Below are 23678 nucleotides of genomic sequence, written 5' to 3' on the forward strand. Positions count from 1 at the left end.
CTGGAATTCGTCCCATTCCGTACATACAACTACAGCATGTGAATTGGCACAAGCATCGTACGCATTCTTCATCACTTCCACTGCATTGCCCTTAGTCAGCTCAGGGTCAGTCATCTGATTCAACTCCCTACAACAGACAAAACAAAAACACCTTAACAATCTCACCTTAGGCATAGGATCTTTTCTGTTTGTACCCCCCCCCCCAAGCTTTGTGGGTGCATATTATTTGGGTGGGTGCCATATTTTTCATAAAGATTTACTATGTAATGGCCCGTTCTCCGTAACTGGGTGAGGGGTGCATACGTACTGGGTGGGGGTGGGGGCACGATCCCAGGCACATATTATAGTATCACCGTATAGTATTATTTTTAATTGATGGCCTATAGGGTTCTAGCCCCGATAATCTGGTTGAGACCTGGGTGGGATGGGGGAATCGGGAGGGGGGCAGGAAACAGTTCCGTGCTGAGAGCAAGGGAAATTAGGTGACCGAATTGGATTCCTCTGCTGATTTGGCGTTGCCTTGTGGGAGAGCGAACTTTTGAAAGAACTCGATAATCATTTTTGTTCCTGTTGCAGTGCATTTTAGTTTTAATAGTGCAATTTTGGTTTAGTCGTACAAAAGGCATTTATATCTGAGTCCCTTCCTTACCATCTCATTTGTGTCTCGGTGACTTTTGGGTCGTATATTTGCAGATGGGCTCCCTCTTCTAGCAAATACTTGCATAAGTAGATTGCAGACGACTCCCTGAAAAATTCAATTAATTATTATAATTTGTGGTTTCAAGAGTCAAAAATTGGAGATGCGGGGCATCGATCCCCGTACCTCTCGCATGCTAAGCGAGCGCTCTACCATCTGAGCTACATCCCCTTGCTATTCCTTCTAGCTATTCCTATAAGAACGATGGTGGTGCGAGCTCAGTTTGTACTATATGCGTGCTTGTATATTAAATGAAAACCGAGAATGTATACGTATCAACTTTCGAACCGCTGAGAGTAGAGGTATAATTGCAGTAGTACTGTACTACTATGCTATTATACCACTACTCTGTTGTAATTTTGCGGTGATTGTTGTAATTCTACTGTATACGTAGTTATACGAGGGTTTTAAACGATCCGGTACGCAACAAAGCGGCTTCTATATAAGCTGATTTCCTTTCACCTTAACGGGGATGTAGCTCAGTGGTAGAGCGTCCGCTTTGCATGCGGAAGGTCTGGGGTTCGATCCCCCACATCTCCAAAATTTTAACTTCAAAACAATCAAATTGGATGACATTTATCTATTCATAATTAACTATTGATTTATCAATCTCAGTGTATTTAGTGACGGGTCCTTCCCATTATAGCCCCCCCCCCATGAAATATTATAGCCCCCCCATTATGACATATTTACCTTGACCACTAAGCTAGGGGCGGGGGGGGGGGGGGGGGCTATAGGTTCTCTGACCACTGACCAAGAAACAAAATTGCACTAATGGGAAAGAGGTAACCTGACCTGGTATCTCCAGTGTTCTTCTTGAAGGCGAATCCGAGTACTGCTATCTTCTTGAGACTGACAGTGTCAAAGAGAGCAGCTAAGATCTGTCTGGCAAAGCGACGCCTCTGGTAGTCGTTGATTGCCACTATCTTCAACACACAAATGATTGCATTCAACTTAACTTAGTGGCTCTTAATTTACAATTTTAAGCAACTTTTTATACCCTCAAATCCATTACAAAAATGGGCCCTTTCCCATTATTGCCCGCACTTATATGCCCACTAAGCGGGATGGGAGCTTGTTGGAGCTGAGCTTAAGGAATAACAAGCTTGCATAGGCGGGGAAAATAGAAACAAAACACTTTCTGTTGTCTTAGTCATTTAATAGTTATAGTTCTAGTTCTAGTTCTAGTTACAGTTTGTCACGTGAGAAAAAAGAGAAAAAGGGGAAATAACAAAAAGCAACACACAGAACTCAACGTAGTAGCCGCAGAAAACGGCTGAAAGTATAACTCAGCAAAATATTGCAAAACAAATTGTCTTGAGCAGTAAATAACGTGTTACTGTGTCTTGAACTAGAAATATTCCTGAGCAGTAAATTGTTACTGTGTCTTGTGTTCAAAATATTATTCTTGAGCAGTAAATTCTGTTACTGTGTCTTGCATCAACGAATTATTGGAGCTGAAATTCAACTGTTACAACCCCAACTTCTGGTATTCTCAACTTGTGAGTACAAACAGCAAAAGCCAACTTAGGTTTAAATTTAAATATTTTTGCACAAACAGGTCTTAGACATATATCTTTGTCTTCGATTTGTTTTTTCTATCGGATTGAACTGGTATACATAAAGAGATCCCGTATTGTGTGATCTGTAGCAATCCAGTTCAAATTGATAGTTGAAAAAACTAAGATCAGCGAATAGTTACGAACTAAAATAGTTAATGCAACGGTAAGTACAGCAGAGCGGATATACAGTTACAAAAGCGAACTGCATAAACGAAGTATCCGGACAGATTTTTTAACCACTCAGAACGAACTGGGCGGTGTAAAACTTTCTTTGTGAAACACAAGGAGAGCAGCCGTTACATTTGGTCCGCCGACCCGGACAGTGGAATAAACTGCTGTCCAACCCAACAGTCGAAGTGACGAAGTCATCGACGAACGAGAACAAAACCCAACGAGCAATTCAACAACGCAAAGCCAATTAGGCAAAGCAGATAGGAACTTTGAAAAGCAAAACTCAATTAAAGCAAACAAACAAAGGAGCTGTAGAGATTCAAGCTGCAGTCCCGAAGTGCACAAGAAGTGACTCCGTCACAGAGTCAAAGCGTTTTGGATCGACAGATCAACAACTTGCGAAACAAGTGGATTGAGAAACAGGGAGAAGGTTTTGAGCTCATTGATAATCGAGATCGACCAAGCAAGCTCAAGACTCTTTATCAGCAGATACTGCAATTGGACGACAGCATTCAAAAACTCGTGAATAAGAAAGCTGAGACTCTCCGAGACCCAGATATTTCTTTAAAACGCAAACTTGAGAGAGAAAAATACTTTCAATATTTGAACGCAGAGTGGTTACCGTATATCCACGGAGAGACAAACATGTCAAGCCAGCAAAGCCAGTCAACTCTTCATGCCAATGAAGAGCAACCGCCTGCGAATAATGTGCATCAGTTAGAACAAAACGTTGGAATTCCTGAGTTTAACCAAAACCATGGTAACACAAGCAATGCAACGACAAATACGGTTACACGGACAATCAACCAGGATACAGAAAACGCTTCGGAAACATCTTCAGTGAAACGTCAGGTTGAAGAACGAATAAAAGAATTTGAAATTGAATTTGAAAGAAAGTTGCAAATCGAACGAGCACAATTTGATCGAAAGAGGTTGGATCTAGAAATGCAAATGAAAGAACTAGAGATGCAACATCAGCTTCGGGAAAAAGAGCGAGACCTAGAGCGCCAATCGCAAAAAACAGCGTTGGAGAAAGATGACTTCCGTTCTCAATCGACTAAGGCGCGTGACAAGTCACCTTTCAATTGGACCCCAAAAGGGAGAGATGTCTCGGAGTGGGCGAATTCGATGAACGACACGCGAACGCCAATTCGACCAAGAGCTCGTTTTGACGTCAGCCCTGAACGGAATAAGCAGAGGCATTACCCATGGTACCCAAACTCTCGCGAACGCTCAGTAAGTGTTGAAGGGCGGGATATATCGCCGATAGCTGGAAGGCACTACAACACTGAACATTCAAGCAGTAGTTTACCAAAATTGAGGTTGAACAATTTTGACGGAAACCCACTGGAGTGGCCTGAGTGGTCTAGCATGTTCATAGCAACAGTAGATAAACGCACGATTCCCGACTCAGAAAAAATGAGCCATTTGAAGACTCTGCTAACAGGCAAAGCAAAATCTGCAATCTCGGGAATGGGCTATTCTGGACAGTTTTATAGTGCTGCCTGGAATATTTTAGAAAGAAAATTCGGAAGACCGCATGTAATTATAGATGCGCAGCTCGAGAGCCTACGAAAAGCTAATCAAGTGAAACCTCATGATTCAACCAGCCTGATTAATTTTTCTGTTATTGTATCTAACTTCGTGAACGTGCTTAAAGAGTACAAACATATTGGTGATTTGCAATCAAGTTCGACATTGTACATGGCAGTTGATAAGCTACCACAGGTTCTTAAAGAAAAATGGTGGTTCTACGTCGATGACAAAGACGAGGACTGGCCTGATCTAATCATGTTTGAAAAATGGCTATCACGAATGGCATTCGTGCATGAAGGGTTTTCATCGTTTAAAGGGGAACAGAAAGAAGACCGACACAACACAAATAGAGAAAAACGATTCTCGAAGACATCGAACTTCAGTGCAAGTTCAAACCTGCAAGAAACCAAGCAAATGCAAAACAACAACTGCCCACTAGCGGATGGCACTCATAAAATATGGAACTGTCCAATATTTAAGAATATGACTGTCACCGATCGCTACGTAGCAGTGAGGAGAGAACGCTTATGTTATGGATGTCTGGGAAAAGGACATGCAATCAAAGATTGCAAAGTCAAAGTGTGCGGTATAAACGGATGTACCAAAAAGCACAACAGACTGCTACACTCAGAAAACCAAATGGACGAGGGTAGTCACGCAGTTAACGTAAGCGCAGCAACAATCAACCAGAGTAACCAAGTTAATAGTTTTCTTCAAATAGTTCCGGTATCGGTTCAGAGTGGTGGTAACAGGCTGACTACCTATGCTTTCCTCGATAGTGGGTCCACAGTATCATTCATCGATCAAAGTGTCAAGGATCAACTACAAGCCAAAGGCACGGACGTTACCTTGAACATAGCTGGCATACATGGGACGCAAGATTTGAGGACAGAGAAGGTTCCTATCACAATAAAGGGACTACATTCAAAGGTGCATTCGATTGAAGCGTTTGCACACCCATCAATCTCATTGGGAAACACAACATATGATTACAAGGAACTGAAGAACAAGTTCAGACACCTGAATGTTCTCACTAACAGAACATTCAACCTGATGGAGGTAGGCATCATTCTTGGACAAGATGCCTACGAAATTCAACGTCCATTGGACTATAAGATTGGAACACGAAGTGAGCCTTTCGCCGTCTTAACAGAATTAGGATGGGTAGTCAGTGGTCCCATGACAGGCAAGAAAAGTCAAAATGTTTGTCATTTCGCCTCTACAGAAGATGTGAAAGTGGCCGAAAATATACAATCATGGTGGGAAATAGAAACTTATGCTTCCAAAATAAATGTTGTAAGTCAATCAAAGAAAGAGCAGCAAGCTCAGAAATTTCTAGAGAGCACGACAAAGTTTACAGGCGAGCGGTACGAAGTGGGCATGCTCTGGAGTGAACCAGAACCCAATCTTCCAAACAACTACGGCTCGGCCCTTGGTCAGCTCTACTCACTGGAACGAAGATTCCAACGAGACCCAAAGTTAAAAGAATTGTATCAACAGTCAATTGATACAGATGTTGAAAAGGGATTTGTGAAGATCCTTGGTAAATCGGAAGTCAAAGGCACTTTCGAAAAGGAATGGTATTTGCCACACCATCCAGTACTAAACCCCAACAAACCGGGTAAAGTTCGCCGTGTTTGCAACGCTGCAGCGAAATACAAGGATGTATGCCTAAATGACAAGCTGTTAGCCGGACCCGATCTACTACACGGATTGATCGGAACAATATTCAGATTTCGAGAAGGACCAATTGCCTTAACCGCAGACATTGAATCAATGTTTCTGCAAGTGCAAGTTCCTGAACGGGATAAAAGCTGCTTGAGATTTTTGTGGCGACCAACAATGAACGAACCTGTGCAAATATACGAGTATCAACGTCATGTTTTCGGAGCAAAGAGTTCACCAACATGTGCCAACTACGCTCTGAAACGAGTAGCGATTGATAACGAGGACGAGTTCCCTATTGCAGCAAAAGCAATCCAAAACAACTTCTACATGGACGATTTCATCAAGTCAGTCGAAACACCTGAAGAAGCAATCAAGGTTTTCAAACAACTGCAACCTCTTCTCTCAAAACATGGATTTGAACTGAAGAAGTGGATCACCAACAGCGACGTGGTAACCAACGCAATCCCAGAGGACTTAAGATCAATCAGCAAAACAAAGCAGGTTGAAGTAGAACCCAGCCAGGAAGGGTCATCAGTGCTTGGGCTTCAGTGGACGATTAACGATGATAGTCTACAGGTTTGTAGAGGTACAAGCAAAGAAGTTGAGACCCCAATCACCCAAAGAAAGATCTTATCTCTAGTTTCTTCAGTGTTTGATCCTCTTGGACTGTTTGCACCATTCAGTGTCCATATGAGACGACTCCTGAAGAGCATCTGGACCAAAAATGGACAACATTGGGACAACTCAGTAGAACCTAACGAAGAAGAAGAGTTTCTGAAGTGGAAGGCACAGCTTCCAGAAGTAGCAGAAACCAGCATTGATAGAAGATACTTCAGCACAGCCAAGGACAAATGGGAACTTCATGTGTTTGCCGACGCATCTGAAGACACAATGTGCGCAGTGGCTTACCTACGTTCAAAGCCCAAAGAATACTCAGCAGACTTAGCATTTGTAATCGGAAAGTGCAGAGTCGCACCGATGCGACACCTTTCCATACCACGCTTGGAACTACAAGCAGCAGTGATGGCAGTGAGACTTAAAGAACAGATAGTGAAGGAACACGAATCGAAGATTCAGAGTTGTAACTTTTGGACAGACTCCACTACTGTTCTGCAATGGATTCACAGCTCCCACCGTAAGCAACAGGTGTTTGTTGCAAACAGAGTAGCTGAGATTTTGGATACAACTAATGTTTCACAGTGGAATCATGTGAGTGGTATTAACAATCCAGCTGACATCGGGACACGAGCGATCAACGTTGACGAACTTAAGAGAAGCGAATGGCTCACTGGGCCGGCCTGGTTGAAGCAACGAGAGAACGAATGGCCTGAACAGTTGAATTTAACATTTGCTTCAGACGAACAAAACGACGAAATGGTTTTCTCAGCAAAGGTTGAAGAGAAGAAGCTGATTGTTCAGTGGGAACGATTCAGCAATTTCAATCGACTTGTAAATACAATGGCATACGTACAGCGTGTATTCAAAAAACACAAACCGGCAACAAAAACACTAAGTGTTCAAGAAAGAGAGGATGCACAAGCAAGCATATTCAGACTACTGCAGCAAGAACAGTTTACTGAAGAGATGAAATCTCTCAAGGCTGAAAGGGAAATTCCAAAAAACAGCAAAATCCTCCAGTTTTCACCATTCATAGACCAGCAAGGACTTATCCGTGCCCAGGGCAGAATAGGTAAAAGTGAATTGAACTTCGAAACCAAGCATCCAATACTGTTACATTGGAAGCACCATGTAGTAGAATCATTCTTGCGAAATGAACACAAGAATAGTCATCACGAAGGTACTGAACATGTCAGAAACATAGTTCAGCAGAAATTCTGGATCCTAGGCATACGAAATGCTTTGAGATCGATCAAAAACAAATGCATTAGATGTCGAAAGGGAAGAGCCCAAACAAAGGCACCAGTAATGGCAGAACTACCTGAAGAACGATTAGTCGCATCAACAGTGTTCTCGAATGTGGGCGTAGACTATTTCGGACCATTCACAGTAAAGATTGGTCGAAGAAACTAAAAGCGTTGGTGCTGTCTATTCACATGCCTTACTGTACGTGCGGTACATATAGAGATTGTACCAAAACTAGACACTGATTGTTGTCTGAACGCAATTATGCGATTCATTGCACGAAGAGGCAAACCGGTCAAAATGATTAGCGATAACGGGACAAACTTCGTTGGAGCTGAAAAAGAACTGGCAGAGTATATAGCAGCATGGAACAGGGTGCGAATTGAAGAACATCTGATTCAACAAGGTATCAGATGGAAGTTCAACCCACCTGCATCACCACACTTTGGAGGAGTGTGGGAAAGACTGGTTAGGAGTTGCAAGAAGGCAATGTACGCAGTGCTGGGCAATCGATCAGTCACGGAGGACGTTCTGTCAACCACGATGTGTCTTATTGAACAGACGCTGAATGCTAGACCGCTGACACAAGTCAGTTCTGATGCTACCGATTTAGAAGCTATTACTCCAAACCACTTCCTACTTGGCAACAAGAACCTTTGTTTACCGTATCTATCAGGTGCAGAGCAATTTGTTGACCATAGAAAGCTCTTCCGACAAACACAAGCTTACGCAGACCTCATCTGGGACAGATTCCGTAAAGAAAACTTGCCAACGTTGAATAGTCGAAAGAAATGGCAGACCACAACGGAAAGAAGTCTTCAGCAGGGTGATCTTGTGTGGTTAGTGGAAGACAGTGACAAACGTGGATATTACAATCTGGGTCGAATAACCGAAACCTTTGAAGGTTCCGACGGAGTGATTCGATCAGCGAAAATCCGAACAAAAGATGGATACTACAAGAGGCCCGTAGTGAAGCTCGCTCCAGTACTTCCAACTGACGATGATGTTTTCACGAAGGAAAACAGGGCCGGCGATGTTGGAGCTGAGCTTAAGGAATAACAAGCTTGCATACGCGGGGAAAATAGAAACAAAACACTTTCTGTTGTCTTAGTCATTTAATAGTTATAGTTCTAGTTCTAGTTCCAGTTACAGTTTGTCACGTGAGAAAAAAGAGAAAAAGGGGAAATAACAAAAAGCAACACACAGAACTCAACGTAGTAGCCGCAGAAAACGGCTGAAAGTATAACTCAGCAAAATATTGCAAAACAAATTGTCTTGAGCAGTAAATAACGTGTTACTGTGTCTTGAACTAGAAATATTCCTGAGCAGTAAATTGTTACTGTGTCTTGTGTTCAAAATATTATTCTTGAGCAGTAAATTCTGTTACTGTGTCTTGCATCAACGAATTATTGGAGCTGAAATTCAACTGTTACAACCCCAACTTCTGGTATTCTCAACTTGTGAGTACAAACAGCAAAAGCCAACTTAGGTTTAAATTTAAATATTTTTGCACAAACAGGTCTTAGACATATATCTTTGTCTTCGATTTGTTTTTTCTATCGGATTGAACTGGTATACATAAAGAGATCCCGTATTGTGTGATCTGTAGCAATCCAGTTCAAATTGATAGTTGAAAAAACTAAGATCAGCGAATAGTTACGAACTAAAATAGTTAATGCAACGGTAAGTACAGCAGAGCGGATATACAGTTACAAAAGCGAACTGCATAAACGAAGTATCCGGACAGATTTTTTAACCACTCAGAACGAACTGGGCGGTGTAAAACTTTCTTTGTGAAACACAAGGAGAGCAGCCGTTACAGAGCTATAATGGGAAAGACTCCAAAAATGATCCCCCCCCCCCATTCGCTTATAATGAAATATAGGATCTTTTCCGTTTGTGCCCCCCCAGCTTAGTGGGTGCATATTATTTGCAACCCCCAGACGCACGTGCAATATTTTTACATAATGATTTACTATGTAATGACACGTGCTCTGTCACTGGGGGGAGCATAACGTACTGGGGGGGGGGGGCACAAACGGAAAAGATCCGAAATATATATTACAGGACAAAATAAGGAGTTTGGTTAGTATCCCACCTCCAACCGCTTGGGTTAATTGCCAACAAACTAACTTATGTATAATTATTGTGTATGCTAGTAGTAATTACCAGTTAGAAGCTACAAAATATGACATTTTTCTGCTCAGTCTTAATTTTAGGGTATGAGTTTTCAGACTATACAGTATAAGTTTAGCCTGGGCGAACTCTATGACCTCAATATAATCATAATGAAGAAAAATTGCACATATAGAAACTTAAAATATTCTGGAGACGCAATGTTTCAAACTGAACTAAGTTTTCACTCTTGAAATGTGCTGGTTCAGCGCTGAAATGCTCTGAGGCTCAAGTCCGGGTAGAGGGATGTAATAATTCACTTCGGCGAAAAAACCACTCCAAAACGGTATTCCAACTAGCTCTCAGCGATAACTATTTCTCACTACTACCAAATGATGATAAATGATCTTTTAATAAGAAGCTGTTTAACACACGATATCAGATGCAAGTGGCCTGGCACGATTCTGCTTAAAATATGCTTTTAACTGCAAGATTAGAAAGAAAGGTTATGTTCCAAGATTTTGACATTTCGGAAGTCGAGGGGAGGTGACGTAAGGTAATTTAAGTTACTTAACCAATGTCGTCTTAGAGTGGAAGTCATATCGTGGGTCTAAAGTACCTGATGGAAGTAGTCGGCCACTTCTTGTAGATTGAGAGACTCACACAAATAGACTAAGTTGAGAATGTCCTTTTGGAAACAACTGCCACCGAAACCTAAACAATCACGTTCATATCAAACAACAACACCCGGACTAAAAAGTAATTTTTTTGCAACTATATCAGGAGTTGAGGAGTCTTAACTTGATTCGTTTCCGTTTTTACCCTCCACCCTCCGTAGTGCTCCAGTAAAGAAACTCCCTAGGTGTTCTCAGTAACGAAAATCATCTCATTACAAAGAAAATCATAAAAGATTTTAGCACGAGCGACTGGATATTGCACGAGAACCTCATTATATAGGAGTCCTATATTGATCTTGGGATTTTTTCCGTTTGTGCCCCACCCCCCAGTACGCTATTCAATCCCCAGTTACAGAGCACGTGTCATTACACAGTAAATCATTATGTAAAAATGTAAAAATATGTCACGTGCGACTGGGGGGTGCAAATAATATGCTGGGGGGGGGGGGCACAAACGGAAAAGATCCTGATCTTGAAAAGGTTTGGAGTAATCTTAAGTCAGATAAAAATTGATGTTAAAAATCACAAAAATAAATAGTGAGAGCGGCATGAAAAGATCCAAAAAATGCTGTTTTGACGTTTGCTGCGTGAAAGCATAGCATGACAGATACAGAAATGCATTCTAAAAAAGAACAAATTAGACCCGGATATGAATTTCATTAAAACAACTGCCTTTGAAAGTCAACACACCACTGACATACGACAAATGAAAATAAGCGGAGTCAAAATGATTGAAATACGTAACTAACACTTAAGGAAGCAAAAACTATTCACAAAAAAGCATATACCAACTTTAATAAATACAACCATGGGATAATGGAACAAAGGAAGCCCCAAAGCAGTCAAAAATTAATAAAGTCAATAAAACCGTTATTTACAAAAGGAATTTGTAATTTTAGGAATTACAAAAGGAATTTGTAATTCAAAAAAAAAACGTACGAAATTGCTCATTTATAATTTTGAATCAAGAAAAAAGAAATTGGATTAAAAAAGATGAATAAAACAGTGCGATATACCCCACGTGAACAAAAAACTAATAAAAATTAAATTTGAATAAGCGGTTATTCTCTACTCTGCCTAAACATTAAAGTGCCGCAAACATGACTCGTTTTTCTGTTCCACTTTCTGACAATATCAAAATCACCACTGCCATTTAACTTCAAATATCATCAGAATGACTGAAAGGACAGCGCATCAATACAATGCAAACAAACAGGAAAAGACAAAAATACAACTTTGTTCAGTGTAGATCATTACAGCCATCGAACGCAGAACAAGGCACACTCCAAAAAATCTAAAAAACATAGAACAAGAAACCAATTAAACAAAACTGAAGTTGAAACATGAAAAACAAATCATCAAAAAATTGGAGCAGAAGGAAAAAATGAAAAGTCAAAAATCGTAAAAAAGCAAAAAAGCGTTTCGATAATTGAAAAAAGTGCTAAAAAACATGACCAATCAAACCAACTTCAAGTGAACCTAATATGACAAAAAAATGTGTGAGAAATTATTTTTTTGAGATAAAAAGAAACGAAAATCCGTTTAGGAGAATCAAACTAACGAGCATCCGTTGAAAACTGCCAAAACTAAAAGCGGACCAAAATTGACACGTTTCCAAAATTTCGATTTTAAGAACTACTTAAATTTGAGAGCAATATAGATATAATCGCAGTTTGTGTAATCGCAGTAATGTGGCAGAACTTCTCAAATCAAACATAAGCTCAACTACCAGCCCAGCACGTACGTTTGCTAATGTAATCATCGAAGCAATCAAAACAGACCTGCCAAATAGACAGTTATTGGCAATTCCTTGGCAAGGCTGGGTCCACAAACCTATATAATGGGTTACCAATAAAAATGAAAATTTCGTCACACCAATAAGAGTGACAAACGCTCTCTCTCTCTATCTCTCTCCCCCACATTAACTCACACAAAAAAAAACAAACAAACAAACAAGCAAGCAAGCAAGCAAACAAACAAACACAACCGACAGATTGCCGAACTAACTAGGAAATAGATGTTCGTGCTGTAGAATATAGATAGCAGCAGATACAGAATTGAAATGATGCAGTTGCCAACAATTTTAAACACAAACAAGACGATAAAGTTCTTTTCAAAATAAACAAAATTCGTCGTTCGACTTTGGTCGCAATGCTTTACAATTGATATTGATATTTATTTAGGAGTCCTAGATTGTTCTTGAAATGGGCTAGAGTGATCTCAAGTGACAGTAATAGACTTAGAAGTCAATTACAGACTGAGGACTCAGTTAGGGTTCAAAAACATACCGAATAATCTCGGAAGAACTGCTCGCGAAAGACACACGGATGGAAAAACATTTGACTACGCCGGGATTCGATCCCTGACCAGAGGCACTGTCCACTCGGCTATCAAGCCCTTCTTCATCCTGTGCTGCAATCGATTTTATTTTAGCAACAAGCATTACTTAGGAGTGAGAGCAATAGAGATCACTCAAAAACGAAGAACGAAAACGTGTAAAAGTCACTTGAGAAGTCAAAGGATATTCTAGAACAGCGCAAAATTGTCAAGCGAAAAATTGAAAAAAGACAAACAGGTTTACAATAAATGCTATGACCTTCGTTCAAGAGCAATTAAAATCTTTATCACACAGTTCAGCCTAAAATTCACCGACAAATAGTTTCAAAAAAGACGTCACGCACATGAAAGTAGGAGAGAGCAGAGAAATAGAGGCATGAAAAGATCAACAAAATTGATTTTGAACTTTGCGGCGCGAAAAAAATGTATAACGAAAAAGATCGTCAGATGCCGAAAACAAAAACGAAAACCAAGATCACCGCAATATAGCTACGCTCAGCTCACAGCTTTGCTATAAACAAACATACTCACATACACAAACACAGCTTTAGAAAAATTCCATGACTGCATTACCAAAAAGCTTACTTCAACAGAACACGAAATCCAAGATTGTGCCAAAAATCCTGACAAAATAAAAAAAAATGGAACGCTGGAACCAATCCATAAACCAATCCAACGTGTCTTCAGTATACCAAGAAAGATCAAAACAAAAACAGAAATAACAACACATTAAAATAAAGAAAAAAGCGACTAACAATTGAATCTGAGTAAAACAAGAAAAAAATCGCTGAAAACAGATACATCTTTTCTGTAGTGGCAACAACAGTTCTCTGCTGAGCTATAAAGAATGTGAAAGTTGGACAAGAAATCAGAAAATAATTTAATCAACACAAAAAACAACAAAATATTAGCGAGCAAGATATTATGTGCGTGCGTATAGGCTATTTGTTAGGGGTTATAAGCAGGCGCAATAACTGCAAAAAATACACCATTATACCAAATGGTCTTGCCTTAAGCTCTCGAACTTGGGTACCTCTCATAACCTGATCTCGTGCTCTTTCTTGTTCTTCGAGGCTTCATTTCTCTAGCCACCTATACGTTCAACATCTAGATCTTCTTGTCATGATAATGTACGCTTATCTTATGCAGAAGTTACATTATATTCTTACATTATATTCTTCTGTCTCAACTTTAAATTGGCACGTTCTGCGTCAATTTTGCGTTTAAAACATTAGTGGGCTTTCAAAAAACACTGCTTTAGTTTTATAGGTTTAATTGTTGTAACTTCCATCAAATGATTTGCATAGGAAAACAAAGTACAAGCAAAAGTCAACCAAATCGATGAATCCAGCTGAGAACAGTTATCCATATTATCAAAAAAATAATCGCAGTCAAGCAAAAATTCACCAACTGAACACGTCACTTAACATTTCAAAAAAAATTCCCAGTTTTACTCACATTCGCTCATGGGTCAAAATACCGACTAAATAAATAAAACCTCAGTTATAAACCCGCAAAGAACCAATACCCCCATCGAGTCGTAACAAACCAGAGGGACCAATAATAGCCTCGCTTTCGCATCGCGATTATTAATAATAATAATAGTACTGACCCAAACTCGGCATGAGGAATTTGCTGCCAATTCGCGAATCTGATCCGACTGCATGTGACACCTGAGAGACGTCAGCTCCTGTGGCCTCACAGATGGCAGAGATTGCATTGATGCTTGAGATTCGCTGTGCCAACAGGGCATTCGCCGCCTATACAAGACACAAGAAACAAAATTCACACAAAACAAACTGTTTCTGGCTCTATTTTATCTCTACCCCCACCCCACCCTCCCCCGCGCCCATTTTGCGGACATAAACGTTTTACGCACCCCCACGTGCCAGTTTCTTACATAGTGAAATGCTATACAATAACACATAATTTGTAATTGTTTGTATCCGGGGCCCTAAAGATCACTGGAGGGACAAAATAGATCCGGAACATTTGCCAGCATACTCACCAATTTGGACAACTCTGATGACCAAGTGTTAGTCTTGAGAATTCTGTCCTCGGATATCCAGTGCTTGTAGATCCAGGCCAGTCTGTCAATGGCCGCCCTTCCACCCTCTGTCTCCTCGTCTCCCCCTATGAGAACCCTGTCTGGGTTGATGAGGTTCAAGACGGCTGTGCCTTCAGCCAGAAACTCGGGGTTCGATAGCACCTGATAAAAAAATTAGCATCGAAAAATTGGAAAAACAAGCCAGCATTTTTAAAACTGTTATCTTACTATCAGTCTTGAGTTCGAGATACGAAAAACTTACCAATATGAGTCGTTTGTATTAACTAAAAGAATTTAAATTTAACTACTTCAAAGTAGAATTCGCAAAACACAACATTTAATAAACTAATAAAAACTAATTTATTTTGATTTCTGCCCAAAGCTGACTTAGTATCCTGAAACTAAAAAAATCACTAAAACAAAATCATTATTGAGGTATGCGGGTGGGGACGAAGGGCGTGAGTTACGAAAATTGCTTCCGAAGAACTTCACAGCAAATGATATTCTCAACTCTACCAGCAAGTTTAAATTTGTTAGATATTCAAGCTGTTAAGAAAGGTTATGACGAGTTATTTACTGTTTAAATAGTCGCAGAAGTAACACATTATCATCAAACCCGTGGCATCGAACGATTGCAACATTTAATTCCAAACTTAATTAACCTCTTCAATCGAACTCAGACCATCATTAAAATTTGGAAATACCAGAGCAAACAACTAGCAAATTTTTCGCGCTTTTACTAGTTGAACTTCCCTATTTCATTAGCTAACCATGGAATTCGCCAGAGTTAAATTTACACTTCTGCTATTAGTGACGTTTGTAATTCTAGAACATTCAAAAACAGATGCCTGGATTCAACGGAAGATAAGCACAATGGTAAACCCGGTGGCTCTACCTTTCCATGAGTGCGAACAAGGAACAGACTGTGACAACTATTGCTCACATGTTGCAGATAACAACAAGGTTGGTTTAAAAACGACATTCTGATACAGTTATGGTGTTAACAGTTATGATGCGCCGTTAGAGATATGCAAAAACGTTCAGCCGTTAGCAGTTTGGTATTAGTTGCTGAATAGAAGAACTTGAACAATGGAGCAGAATTATCACCTGCATTACAAGGCCAGTGTTGGATTTCTCGAGTAATTTACCCAATTTTGCCACTCTTTTCCACGCTCTAAGTAACTCATTTCAACATAACTAAGATGGTGTCAATGAGACCGGAATGAAAGAGAGACTATTCAGCGATTAATTTCAGAAATATTCTTCTCAATACTAATTGAGGATTAAGAAGACAATTAGCAGTTTTGCGGTTACCATATTGTTACTCACAAGCAGAACTTTCTCTTTGAATAGGGTCTGAAGTAATTACAAATAAAACTATAAATATAATCTTAGGCTAATTACATGCTCAAAATTGTGGAAATGGGTTACTATCGTCCGTGCATACTAGTGGCAAAATGCATATCCATAACGAAATTTGACTTTTCGGACATTTGCCACGTAATAGGAAAACCACCTTTACTACAGGTGAACGTTTTTTCAGATCTGATGTTATCAATTATATAGGTATATGAATCGGTGGATTCAAAAATCTGGTGAAAAAATAACTGCTACAAGTCTTTAACATAGCCGGTAGATTGCCGGAAAATAGGCCCCGTTGATCCTACGTATCTACGTTGTGATAGAAACAGGTCAAGAATAAAGCGATAAGAATTGACAGTGTGTCAGTTGATGTGAGAGTGTCAATTGGTGCTAATAAGTCAGTAGCTTCATTACTATACATAAATATAGTAAATTCAATCCCTAAATTGGAGGACAATAAGATCAAAACTATTGCCATTTTGGAATTACTTTAATATACTTTGATAAATAAGCCTCAGAGATCGGGTTTCAGCTTCGGTGAACTGTAAATTTAGCTCCTATAAGGTTATAATAGCTCTAACCAGTTCTCCCAGTTAATCCCTATTTGCTTGACAAAAGTCACCTGACCATAAAAAATACCTGGAAAAAATCCGAAAAGCAAAGAAAACCAGAAAAATATGGACAAAATTTAAAAAAAAGGAGAAAACAGTCCCAAATTAGACTAAATTCAATCAATTTTCTAATACAGAAAGAACATAAAACTGATTGTCATCAAACAAATGCGTCACTTAATTTACCAGGAAGACTATTTGCCACAAGGACACCTTTTATAGCAAGTAGGAAAATCAAAAACTCAAAAAGTGCAAAATGACAGTAAATGGCTCAAAATTAAATCTGAAAGTTTATTAAATGCTTAAAATAGTCACAAAAAACCAGTGCGTAAAATTAGATGCTAATCTTCGTGAGAAAAACCACTTGGGCTGAAACAAAATGAAAAATGAATTTAAAATAAAAAAAAACAGCTTTAAAAAAGCCGCAAGTGGTCAACATAATTCCCGCGCTTTGCAGGAACTTGTTCGGACCTACGCTACTTTACTCAAAATTCTCCAAAATATTGTATAAATAAAAACCACTGTAACCTTTCTCTGTTTTAAGGCGAAGCTATATATTGGGGAAAAGAAGGTAATTGACAACGTCCTTAACATATCCGACCGATTGAAGGAAAATAACCGCCATTGATTCCCATAACCCCGATTGGGATTGAAAGGACAATAAAAAACAAACAACGATTTTTTGTACAAAAGCATTTTAAAAGTGCTCACTAATATAATGCTATTTTGCTGTGGGACATACTTCTGTTTCTTAATGACAAGATACACGGGTTACTATCAAAAACATACCCGGCAGATTACCGGAATATAGCCGCCGTTGATTCCAATAAGCATGATTGGGATTGAACGAATAGAATATATTAAAAAAAAAGATTTTTGTACAAAAATATTTTTTAAGTCCGATTTATTTTGATGACATTTTGTAGTTGAACATACTTCTGTTTCTTAGAGAGAGGCTACAGGGGCTACTATCAACACCAATAAGCATTATAGGTGGTAACTAAGACCTATAGGAACGACGTTCAAATAGCGGGCATCTAAAATTGGGCTTTATGGGTTTATCCCGTTTCTATTTCTGACTTCAATTTTTTATACCGACTCTGTTCATTTTGAATTGCTTTGCTTAGCAACTGATGTTCAAATTCACTTTTAGCAGAATGAGAGAAGAGAGAAACTAGCCTAGAGAAGTCAAAAAGATTTCACGCAAAATGTCGAAAAAGCGGCAAAATGGTAAAGCGAAAAAAGTTTGACGAAGTAAAAAAATACGAGCGCAATAATAGCCGGCTGAGAAGATGAGGGCGGCTATTAACAACAACAATTAGAGATGGTAACTAAGAAAAAATAACACAGTTCAAGCAGAAGGCATCTAAAATTGGGCTTTGTGGGTTTATCCAGTTGCTATTTTCGATTTCGTTTCTTTACTACTCCGTTCATTTCAGATTGCTTTGCTGAGCAACTGCTGTTTACAAGCACTTTAAATAAAATGAGAGACTGAAAGTAAGTAGCCCAGAGAAGTTCAGAAGATTTAACGCAAAATGTTGAAAATCAGTGAACTGAAGTAAAACAAATTAAATTTCTGTTTGGCGAAATAAACATAGCCCGAAAAGTTCCGGAAGCGACTCGAAGTATTATATGGACCGGCCTAACTGAACAATCTAATTAATTACATCAATCAAATTGAAACAACAAAAGGAAAATGAACTTGAAAAGTATCTGACAAAAGATAAAGCATCTAGTAAGAAATTCTTTACAAGTTTCAACTTCAAAACAACTATTGACAAAATACTTGTAATACGGTTAGTTTCCATTAATTAAAGAGAAAATCAAGGAAAGGGAAAGCAAGTGAAAGGCAAAAATAAAAGAAAATAATATTCTCTACAAAGTTCGAAAAAAATATCTACAAAAAAATTGAATGCAAAATCACAACCAAAATGCCAATATAATCGACTATTGTCGGGCGAATTGCTTTCAAACGACCGACGAGCGGTTGGCTTTGTCAGTAGCTAGCCACAGTGGGGGTGCAAGAGGGGGGATGATGGGGGTTAACAGGGGTGGGCGGCAACATCGGAAGGGCGGGGTAACAGCGGAGGCAAGTGGATTGGGGGGGGGGGGGGGGGTTCTGCAACCTCTTAGAACCACCCTTAACACCATAAATATGTCTCCAACACAGTTTCTGTTAACTGCATAATTGGAGACAAGTGAGCTGAAAGGCTCTAAGAGAACTTAATGCCCGCTGGGCGCTACATGTTTATCCTGTTTTTGGGGACGAAGTCAGATGGGCCAGACGAAAAATTGGTCAAGCAAAAAATCGCATTAAAAAGACAGACAGGACTACTATAATTGCTACAAAATTTGTTTGAGAGCAATTAAAAATGAACTTGAAAAGTATCTGACTACAAAGAAAGATAAAGCAACTAATTAGAAATTATTTCCAAGTTGCCAACCCAAAACACCTATTGGCAAAATACCTTGTGATAAAGTTAGTTTTCATTCATTAAACTACTACAATTGGCAGAAAACCCACAAAAACGTTTCAGGAAGAGAAAATCAAGGAAAGTGAGAGCAAGTGAAAGGCAAAGTAAAAAAAATAATATTCTCTACGAAAAATAATTATCTACAAAAGTTTTAATGCAAAATCCCAACCAATATTTTGAGAAAACCTCATTATTTGTTCTGCGTAGGCATTTACGCACCCAACACCCGGGAGAAATATTTTAAACACCAATAGAAACTACAATGAACCAAAAAAGCTGAAAAGAAATTTGTTTTATTCATATCAGTGAAAAAAGCCCTGTCTAGTCTTCACTGGCACCTTTCAGGAGAAATAATGATCCAATAGCCCTAAATTAAAGATTGCACAAGTAAAACTACAGCGAGAAGCACAAAATCAGAAGGAATAGTGAAAAAACTTTATAATATAAACACGAAAATCGGTAAAACACTTTTTTTAAATTAATCAATTATAATTAACAAAAGAACACATAACTTATATCAATTCAATCCAAAGGCAACAAAAACAGCCAGAACAACTTATTTTAACCAGAGAACTCCCCAACTGCAATAAAAAACTGAAAACAAAACTGCTAAAAATGGGGTTAAATATGCCAAAATGGCAAAAAATAGCACAAAACAAGAGTATTATTTGCTTCATATGGCTAAAAATGCGCCTAAACGCACTTCTAATAGATTAGATAATTGAAGCAATCACTATTAACTAAAATGGAGTTCGAACAAAGAAACTGCTTGTGAACAAATATGCCGCATGAGAGCAAAAAATTCGATCGCTCAGCGAAATTTAATTTCACACCTACTTTTCTCGCTCCCTCTCAAAAATTGACATGAACAAAAAACAACTCACTCTTCTCTCTGCTCTTCAGGGTTCTTAAGGAATTTGATCCAAAAACTTTGTTTTCAAATACACTCCAAAAAATTACAGATAAAAAAATACGCTCCACCAATACTCCTCTTCGAGTCGTAAAAATAGGGCCGCTATAATAGCCGGATGAGCAGATGATGGTGAATATCAAAAACAACCTAAGCGCTCTCTCTAAAGTTAAACAAGTTCAATCAAGTTAAAATAAGGAAGTCAAGGCAAACCAGGAAGTCTGATTTCAAGTAATGAACGAAACGCCTTGGCTGAAAACCTGTAGAAAACCAAACCCCCACTTCGGGATGTGTAAAGCCGCTTCACTATATTGATCAATTTGGTGCACTTAATACGAATACAACTCTCCGTTCAACGCGTAACCGAATTTAACTTTTTACAATGATACATGATATCCTAAATTCATTGTTTTGCCCCACCCCCTCCCACTGTTTTTTACGCCCCTAGTTACAAATTATATGTTGTTATATAGCACGTTACTATATAAAAAATAGCACGTGCGCCAGGGGGCGTAAAAGATATAAGCCCACTAAGCTGGGGGGGGGGGCAAAACAGAATCGATCCATTATCCTTTAGCGACAGATAGAGAGGTGTTTTAGATTCTAGCTTCATAAATTGGGCGCTGATTGTTAAAATTCGAGTCTCAAAGGCGAACTATAATTGTGCAGTAGAAAGGGAAAGATACATTAGCAATTTGCACTACATTGGTTTAAAAGAAATTGTGGCATAAAATAACTCTCTCTGCTTACACTACTGCTTTGACTTCTGGAAAAATATTGCCGCCAATCAAAGCGCATAACCGATTTCACTTTATCGCAAACTTTTCCGTTTGTGCCCCCAGCTTAGTGGATGCATATCATTTGCACCCCCCCCCCCCGACGACGTGCCATATTTTAACATGGTGATTTACTAGGCACGTGCTCTGTAATTGGGGGGTGCATAACGTACTGGGTAGATCCCTTTTATGATTGTTAACAATTGTCTCAGGTGCTGCTCAAATTTCAATGTCATGGTGTGTGCTTGAAGATGTCTGTTGTGAACATTTGCAGTTGTTCAGATCAATGCTACAGAAATAAGAAACAACCAGACTGCAGACACAAAAAATCCCCAGCATGTTACCAACATTGACGAAGACGAACTCAAGACTTTTAATGAAACTATATCATTTCTATAAAATTTAGTTTCATATACACAACCCCGAAGTACTTTTGTTTAAACTGCAGGAAAGAGGAATCCAAATTTCCCAAAAATGACCTTCAAATCGAGAAATTTGCGTAACCAGTTTTGATGGTGAAACGTATACTCAGAGACTTCTAGAGCCCTAAAAGAACTGAAAAGACACTTAATTCACTCAGGCTTTGCAAGTTTATTCCCTTTTTGAGGACCACAAGTCCAATGCGTCAGAGAAAAAAAACGATAAAGCAAAGATTGCATTAAAAAGACCAAGAGGACCTAAATAATTACTAAAACTTAACTTCGTTTGGGAGCAATTAATCACTAATAAAATTGTTTTCTCGAAAATCCTCGCATACTAAATTGAAAAACGCATCAGAATTTCACGAATAAGCTGCGCAAAAGAGGAATCTTCGACATTAGTGCAGGACACTAAAAATTATTTGTGATTATTCCTTCGGGATAAGGATAACAAGAGAACTCCAGAAACAGATCGACTCAAGCCAAAACTGACAAAAAGTTCTAAAGAACTGGAAAAATTTATAAGAATTTTCATGACTAAACAAAAGCCTAGACCTAGAATAGACAATAAATGAACTGAAAAACCTCTTAGAAAAAAATCGGATCAAAAAACTAGAAACAACAGCAAAAATCAAATCCAAATTGCCGGATGTGAACGAAAAATCACAATCGAGAAAGCGAATTTTAGTTCAAAGACCGTTTTCTCACACTACTTTGAAATTAGAGTGAAAAAAATTACGCCACAAAACCCATTCGCTTTTTCGCTCGACTTCCTATTCCGGCGTCACCAAAATCATTTCTCCAATTGAAAAAATCATGAACATGCGTGAACATATCTAAAAAACAAGGCAATGCCCCAAATACAATTAAAATTCTAACTGTAAAACGTCTGGAAGACTGCCTAAATAGCTGCCAAATAGAGTTGGGTGCCGTAAAATACTGCTAGAAACAGATACAGAAATGAGTTGCCGCAGAAATGAGTTTTCAAGTTATCGCGGCCAACTTGAAAATTTAACTCAAAGGGGGTGCATTAATCAAAACATTTTCTGGCGCAAAAGTCTTTGACACCGCAGAAATTCGAACGCCAAACGCAGGGCAAGCATCTGAAGCATTAACTACTAGTCTATCACGCCTATATCAACGCTTATCTTATCATCAATTTTGTTTTAGCAACAGACTGAACATAATCTCTGAAAGCGAGCAACTTGTGTAACGAAAAAATCGAGAAATAAGGCGAGAAAAAGTCAATGAAAAAGTCAAACAGAAGAAAGTTCTAGAACGAATGTAAAATGAAAACGAGCATCAGATGACGAAACGAAAAAACATTGCATTCCTGAAACAATTCAAAGAATTTTTTATTGACTAAACAAAAACTAAAGTTATATTGGAACATGAATGGAATGGGAAAACCATTTAGAAAATCCAATGAAAAATTGAAAAAGACAGTGAAAAAAAGTAAAATAGCCTCATATGAACAAAAAACAAATAGCGAGAAAGCAACTTTTTGTTGCTCACTCTGCTTCAAAATTAGAGCAAAAATTCACGCCGCAAAACCACTCGCTTTTTCGCTCCAATTCCTGTTTCGGGGTGACCAAAATCATCATTTGAATTTGACTTCAAAAATCATGAAAATGTGTGAACAGGTCTTAAAAAAAGACAGCACCCCTGTACAATTCAAACTCTTTGAATAGTAAAAAAAACCAGGAGCACTGCAATATAACTCCGCTCAGCTTACAGCTTCGCAGCTATAAAAAACCAAGAGAAGGCCAAAATAGTCCCAGCTATTGCCTTGCGGCGATTAAAAACAACGAAGTTGGGACAGCATATCGAAAATTAAAAACTATACTCAGTGCCAGTGATTAAAGCAATTTGCAATCTTAAGGATGTGATCGGCGCGTTTAGTCATGCTTCCGCTGCCCGTGGACTTGCTGAATTAATTTAGAAAGAGCTATCAGACCATGACCTAGCGTGTCATGCGCAGTAGCATTTAAGTCTGCTTGAATTTGATTGGCCGGCCAATGAAACTCGAATAATCTTACTTCCGATTATTTCCCATTTTTTGTTTTTATTGTCCTGTCACATTGTAATATATCACGGACTACCCATGCCAGTTTATTCTGCCAAAACAATGGGAAAAATTGGGGCTGCAATGGGAGCATTTCAGAAAATGCAGCAGAGAACTCTTACACCTTTTTGCCAAAGGGGTAAAACCATGTAAGTGAGGCTACCAGTGGGGCGTAAATTGTTTAACGAGTGTGCTGTGCGGCAAAGGGTTGGGTGGTAACACAATTTAAATTTGGCGCTGCAACGGGAAATGGGAGGGTTTCCTAAAGAGGGTTCCTATTGCAGCCGGACTCAGACACCATTTTAACACCTCTACAAAAATTACAATTCACTCTTACATCAAAATTGGAGAAAAAATAGGGCGAACATGCCACGTCTGTAAGCCAGAA

At 38.9% G+C, this 23678-nt stretch overlaps 2 protein-coding genes and 2 non-coding genes across 7 annotated transcripts in view; 1 reads left to right on the forward strand and 3 right to left on the reverse strand.

Moving 5' to 3' along the window:
- LOC142348751 (target of EGR1 protein 1-like) overlaps positions 1-23678 on the reverse strand; it is a 588447-nt gene that overhangs the window by 252942 nt on the left and 311827 nt on the right. The window lies entirely within an intron of this gene.
- LOC142348750 (UDP-glucose 6-dehydrogenase-like) overlaps positions 1-23678 on the reverse strand; it is a 338711-nt gene that overhangs the window by 3211 nt on the left and 311822 nt on the right. For all 4 annotated transcript variants that reach the window (XM_075400239.1, XM_075400235.1, XM_075400237.1 and 1 more), the window contains 6 exons: positions 14635-14835; positions 14239-14386; positions 10232-10326; positions 1493-1623; positions 650-745; positions 1-127 (listed from right to left, as the gene is read on the reverse strand). In XM_075400239.1, the coding sequence (XP_075256354.1) occupies positions 1-127; positions 650-745; positions 1493-1623; positions 10232-10326; positions 14239-14386; positions 14635-14835 (798 nt within the window). The remainder of the gene's footprint in view (positions 128-649; positions 746-1492; positions 1624-10231; positions 10327-14238; positions 14387-14634; positions 14836-23678) is intronic.
- Trnaa-agc (transfer RNA alanine (anticodon AGC)) lies at positions 796-868 on the reverse strand. The gene has a single exon. It is a non-coding gene; the product is annotated as a tRNA-Ala (tRNA).
- On the forward strand, positions 1166-1237 carry Trnaa-ugc (transfer RNA alanine (anticodon UGC)). Its single transcript has one exon. It is a non-coding gene; the product is annotated as a tRNA-Ala (tRNA).

This window comes from Convolutriloba macropyga, chromosome 10, assembly GCF_964194025.1.
Source record: "Convolutriloba macropyga chromosome 10, txConMacr16.3, whole genome shotgun sequence".
In the NCBI taxonomy this organism is placed as follows: domain Eukaryota; kingdom Metazoa; phylum Xenacoelomorpha; order Acoela; family Convolutidae; genus Convolutriloba; species Convolutriloba macropyga.